Source organism: Gavialis gangeticus, unplaced genomic scaffold (assembly GCF_001723915.1).
Source record: "Gavialis gangeticus isolate Ggan-Ray unplaced genomic scaffold, GavGan_comp1, whole genome shotgun sequence".
In the NCBI taxonomy this organism is placed as follows: Eukaryota; Metazoa; Chordata; order Crocodylia; family Gavialidae; genus Gavialis; species Gavialis gangeticus.
The window spans coordinates 10,511,711-10,517,912 of record NW_017729000.1 but is presented as its reverse complement, the minus strand read 5'-3'; the positions used below and the strand labels follow the sequence as shown (position 1 = coordinate 10,517,912).

General features: G+C 42.2%; 1 protein-coding gene across 1 annotated transcript in view; it reads left to right on the top strand.

Moving 5' to 3' along the window:
- TGFBI (transforming growth factor beta induced) overlaps nt 1–2,781 on the top strand; it is a 44,411-nt gene extending 41,630 nt beyond the window's left edge. The window contains exons 16-17 of the mRNA XM_019506243.1: nt 944–968; nt 1,740–2,781. Of these exons, the coding sequence (XP_019361788.1) occupies nt 944–968; nt 1,740–1,795 (81 nt within the window). The 3' untranslated portion in view covers nt 1,796–2,781. The remainder of the gene's footprint in view (nt 1–943; nt 969–1,739) is intronic.
- Nucleotides 2,782–6,202: the final 3,421 nt, after the last annotated feature.

Here is a 6,202-nt window from a genome sequence, read left to right as displayed (position 1 = left end):
TCTGTTATGTACAAGACACTTTTTAGCTACTATATATTTCTAAAAATCACTTCTCTAGGAGTAACCAGTTTGCTGTTGAAGAATGTCAGGATTGGAAGACTTGTATCCACCATTAAACTAGATATTGTCCTGCATAATCAGTCTGCACCTCCCTTCAGATAGGGCAACCAAGCTTCAGAATTGTGGCACCCTCCATGGAGAATGCCCTTCTACCACATAGGACCCAGCATTGCATCCTTGGAAAGCACTTGCTTACCTTCACATATCCGATAATGTCATAGGGCATGTTGGCTTAGAAATGGCATTTAAAGGTTTGCTTTTTGGGAACTGGCCGTGCATCATACAAAACCGTTTGTAGAGTCAGGGCCATAATGCCACACACACACTTGCATGCATACTCCTGTCTTTGAAGCACTAGAGCTACATGCTGCTTATGACTCACTGCATTGAACACAGATGTAGTTTTGTCTTCTGTACTGTTGCTTCCTAGTGGGAGAGCTGGGTTAAAAGTGGTTAGTAGTTTTCAATAGATCCTCTTTGTTGAAAATTTGAAGAACTTGGACTAGATCCATTCGATATATTTAGAAAATGTTGACAAATCAGTTATTTGGCTGAATGGTGTATGCAGCTATAAAATATAGAATCACAGAAAATGAGGGTTGGAAGGGACCTCAGCGGGTCACATCTAGTCCAGCCTCCTGCTCGAGGCAGGACTGTCCCCAGCTAGATCATCCCAGCCAAGGCTGTGTATAACCTCCAAGGATGGAGATTCCACCACCTTTCTGAGTAACCTGTTCCAGTGCTTTACTACCCTCCTAGGAAGAGTTTTTCCTAATATCTAACCTAAACTTCCCTTGGTGCAACTTGAGACAATTGCTCCTCCTTCTGTTAAGGATTTCAGAATTGTTTTTACATTAAACTAATACGCCTTCTCTTGTTGTAGGTCTCTCAAAGGAATCCTCAACTAGGTAAATGGAATGTCTTATTTTCTATATTGTTTTCTCTAGGATATTTCTAGTTATAGGATCACTTGCTCTCTTCTGGGTTTTTTTAATCAAAACAGCCTGAATATTGCTAATGTACCATCCTGCTTTCATGTCACCATCCTCCACTGACCACTCCTCCAATATGCATTCATTAGAAATTGATAAGCCTTGTATCTAGACCTTAAGTGCTCAGTAAAACTCCTGAAGAATGGGAGCTGTATTATCATTATATAAAAGAATACATAGTATTTTCCAACCCCTCCTCAGTAGGGTGGCACATTGTAGGTGTTAAAAGGCCAGAATATCTGGCATCAGGAAGTTTGTGGCATGGATAATATTACTTGTATTCCAGTCAACAGAAAGTGAGGGCAGACTAGAACTGTTGTCTTCTCTGCATATCTTGTTCTTATCCTGAAGAGGCTTTGAATACTTGCAACTCTTGCTGAAGTCAACAGCAGTTATAAGTGCTCAATGCCTTGTGAAAGCCAGCAAAAAAACATGCACCACAGGCCTTGGCAGGAGTCCTCATCGCAGCAATGGGAATCCTTCCACTGACTCCAGTGACATTTGGACACAGCCATATTAGCGTAAAGGAAAAGAAATAGCAGAAATAGATGGCTGGGTAGTGATTTTCAGTCCAAGTAAAATGTATTGTTTGATGTGAACATGGGGATGTTTTCAGTATTGGTGTGAGACTAGGGATGCATGCATTATATTTTTTCACATTTGTGTCTTTCCCTTTTCTCTTTTCAGAACCTGCAGTTTCCAGGTTATTAGCAAAGATGAAAGGAAATCCTGGGACCATCTGAAGACCATTCAGAGGACTACACAGCCAGCGCTTCATTCAGTTTTTGCAGTTGGTTTGAGATGGGGACAGAGTTATTTTTAAAAACCAAATATCACACTTCAAATTTATTTTGTTTTCACTGAAACAGATAGGAGAAAAGAAGCCATGTGTATATATATGTAAACCATTGTTACTGTCTTTTGACCATATTGTTCCACATTAAGGCTGATATTTTTTTTAAAGTAGGTACTAAATTGAAATGTTTCTGGTTTGGGTACCTAATTTGCAACAACTTTTTGGGGGGCACAATTGATTTTAGAAGTGCAAGGGTGAACTCTCACTACAGCACTGATTCAGAAAAAAACTTAAGCACATACTTAAGGCCATTCTGTTCAGGATGGTACTGCTTAGACATACTTCCCTGAAGTAGGGATGATTTCCCTGTGTACTTCCAGTGGATTTCTCTGGGGTTGTGCACCATAAGCATCTCTGAATAGCAAGATGAATGTGTCATTTCACTCAAGGAAGCCTAAAGCAGCTTTGAAAAATCAGTGCCACCTATTGAAGATGTTAGTGGTAATGACCTAGTGGTAATTAATGAGTTCAACTTTTAAAGCAAATAGATTCCAGGTGCAAACCATACACTTGATCTACCTAGTGATTATTTTAGAGTTATCCGAGTAATACAGGTTGTATTACAGCAGCAGATATTCCCCACTCGGTCTCTTATTTGGAAGGACTATAATGCAGTTCAAAAGTTAATAGGCTTTTTTGCTGTTGTTGATACTGGGAAATTTGCATGATATAAGCTACAGTTTTGTTTTGTTTTTTTTTTTTGTGCTTTTTATTAAACTGAAAAGAGACGGTTTAAGAGAGCTGTCTCTTTTCACAATGAGACTAAAAATACATCCTATGTGTAATGAGTGTTCTCCCTAACAGAAGCCTTCAAATACATGATTCCTTTGTAATAATTGTCAAGGTTTTTTAAAAAAAATAAAATATAAACAACAAGGATTGTCAGCGTCCATGGTTTTTTATGGCTTGATGGCACTGTGACTTATTGCTGGGGGACAAAGTTCTAGTTGGCCAGGTAACTCCTATGGGTCAAACTAGTATTAATCATAGAGAGGCCAGAATAGCTGAGGAGGACTTCCTCTGTTGTTCTTTTTCCATGTGTGACTCCTCCAAATCCTGCACAGCTGTCAGTTGGCAGGTTGCTCAAGAGAAAGAAATGGAGATGTGGCTGCTGCTGATCCCATAAGAAGTGTTTCTGGCTATGGTTGGGCCCATGGATGTCCCCCCACACCCTTGCAGGCCAATATCACTGGGCTCTAAACATCAGAGCAAGGGGACAATCAGATTTGAAGCTCCCAGTTGCATCTATCTTGTAATCTTGTGTCTCTTTAAAGTCAAGCTGTTGAAAGGGAGAATGGCTTATCAGGTATTTCTGCTTCTTCCAGAGAGATCATCTTTCAGGGTTCACAGTCCACCAGCGTGAAACTGGCCTGCAATTCCCCAAGGGGTTTTGAAGGGCTGCAGTCCCACCTGTAGCAAGCGAGTCATTCCACCCCCACTGTGCAAAAGGTGCATCCTACAGACAAAATAAATGACAGCTCTTTACTTTTGCTAAATTTCCAGCAGAAGCCCCCAGTCTCACAGGGTGAGAGGATGGACTGGGGAGTAAGGATCCTCCAAAATACCTCACAGGGCATACATATCCACTCTAAGGATTTTGCATAAAGTGTGGTAGGAATAGCAGATTTGTGGGTGACATCAGCTGTTGAGCTTCCACACTGCTCCCAGGTGTCACCACTGAGCTTTAAGTCCTATCAAGTAAAGAGATTGGGTATTAAGAACTCAGAGGCTTCAGAAAACACTGGTATAAGCATTCCAGTACCTGTCAGCTTGCATCAAGGTGAAGGTTGTTCAGGCAGAGGCTAACATCAGGGATTTATGCTGCTGAGAGTTGTGAAGAGCATCCAATATAGGAGCTTTCTGTATGTGATCCTGAAAACCCCACAGAGACATCTCCAGGGGGAGATTTGTCTTCACACTCAGCTAATAACCTATGAAATATGTAAAATGAGTGTAACGAGAGAAGAAATTATGCCAAGAGACCTCCGGGTGCTTAATGAGCAGTATCTCAAGCTCTTTATATCTTGAAGACTTCAAAGCAGACATGTGGCTGACTTCTCTCCTGGAGTTTTTTCCTAAACATCTGGAGCTAAGCTCTTGTTCATCAGGATGCCAGGAGGGTTCCTTCAGTGAGTAATAGGCTCTGTATTCTCTCCTGGGTCAATTATCATCTCATGAAAGAAATGACTGTAAGGCAGAAATATGTGGGTATAAACATTTCACTTTAGAAGGGCAGGATAACAAAATCGATGTTGCCCTTGTTGAGGGGGGAAAAACTATTTATTTTTCTTCCAATAAAAGCAAAACTGAAATCCCTTCTTGCTGTATTGGAGACATGCTTATAATCTGATTCTGTGGGAAGTACTTAGCCCCTTCCCTTTTCCCCTTCTCACCTTTTCTATGTACAACATGGTTATTTTTTTAAATAATTTGATTCTATCAAAAAGAGAAGGTGATGTAGAAATCCATAGTTCTAGCCCTACACAGACAGAGGAAAGGTTAGTGGGGGCCTGGTTTGGAGACACTCTGAGCTTTGACTAATGGGAATCATGAATGATTCATGGGGGCAAAAAGAGAGCAGTTAAAGCACTCAGCCTGTACTTCATTCCCAGCTCCTTGGGTTACCATAAAATCCTTTGGAGCAGAGGCTGGACCTCACCTCTCCCCTTTTTTTCCCCAAGTGGGAGCCCTTGCTACAAAATTGTATACTTTCTTGCTCATTTGCTCTCTGGCTCAAAGAATATTTAAGCATTCAATACAAAGCACAACAGCTTTACAGGATGGAGAGGAGCAGCCTCATGACTAGGCTATTCTCCTTGGGGATGGGAGATGTGGATCTACATTCCCACAGACAGGAGACAGAATTGCACATTGCCCTGTCTTGGGCGATGTGCTTTCATTCCTATGGTATCTGGTAAAAGGTTCTGGAGTATGGGAGCAAAATCCCTTCACATTTTGTACAAGGCCTGATCTGCTTGGTCTGCTCTAGGTACACCAGCCAGAGCAAGCTGAGGACCCCTTTGCTATGAATCCTGAAAGCTCTCAGGTGCGTGTTAATCACCAAGCTGTTCAGGCCTATGAAGACTTTTTGATGGTTCTGGGTATGTTCAGAAACAGGCATTTAGGGAACTTTACTGGTGAAAACTTAGATGCCTAGTGAGTCTGAGCACCTCCAGGACTGGGTGGCAGTTGGGTAGTGGTTGTGAAGAACCAGACTTTAGACTCTTGAGCCCAAACTCTACATTGGCATTTAGGGGTCTGAGTCCTTCAACAGCTAAAGCCCTGGGTTGTTAGGAAAATCCCCACATTTGTTTTTATCCTTTTACTCTGTTTTCTTTGTCCTTTCATCCCTGATGCCCTTCAAAGTATTTTTTATCTTCTTTCCTCGTCTTTCTCCCCTTTCCTTCCTGCCATTCCATTTGTTCTCTCTTGCTTTTACTCTCCTTCATTCTTTCAGACTATTTGATCCTCTTTCCCTATTCCCTCTTTCTTCTCTGTTGCTCAATCATGAAGCACCCCTAGCTCACTCCTTGCTCACCCCATGATTCCTTCTTCTACCAAGGCCAAAGTTGTCCTGAACACTGGCACTGTGGTGGTCAGTGCTTGCAGGATAGGTAGAGGAACACTCCTTCCTTTGTGTTTCTCTTGTAGTCACAGGTTGAGAAGATCTGAAAGGCTGCTTAAGGATGGGCGTTCATCCCAGAAAGTAGGATGAACTTTTGGAAATGCCACTGAAGCTGCTGTCCTTATATGATGGCATTGTGTGTCTTTGGCAATTCTGGAGGTGAGCATTACCTTTCTTTTCATACTTTGGCAGTTAGCAAGAGCTTGCACAGATTGGATGTCTTGGAGACAGCACCATGTTGGCTGACCTGAGTCACACAGATGTTCAGTTGAGGGGAACTGCACTACTGAACATTTATTCTTAGAAGGGGGTATTTCCTCATAAAATTTTGCAATTGGTCCATTTGCTAACCTCCCCCTGCTTCCCACACTGTCACAGCTAAGCTAGGGAGTGGGGAGGGTGGGAGTGCCACGGAAGAAGGCTGGTATGAGGTGGGTAAAAGGGAAGTTGGCTTTGTGGGTGTATTGCTTAGGACTTGGAGAACCCTGTGAGAATGCTTTGGGGAAGGAAATGGGAGAGCTGAGATTGTGAGAATGGAGAACCCAAGCTTTGGTTTCTATAGAGACATCACTATGCAACATAACTAAACATGGAAGTGAAAGGAAGATGCTCGGAGGTAACGAACCACTGCAGGGACACAAAGCATACTGCTTCTAAGGAAGTACAAGT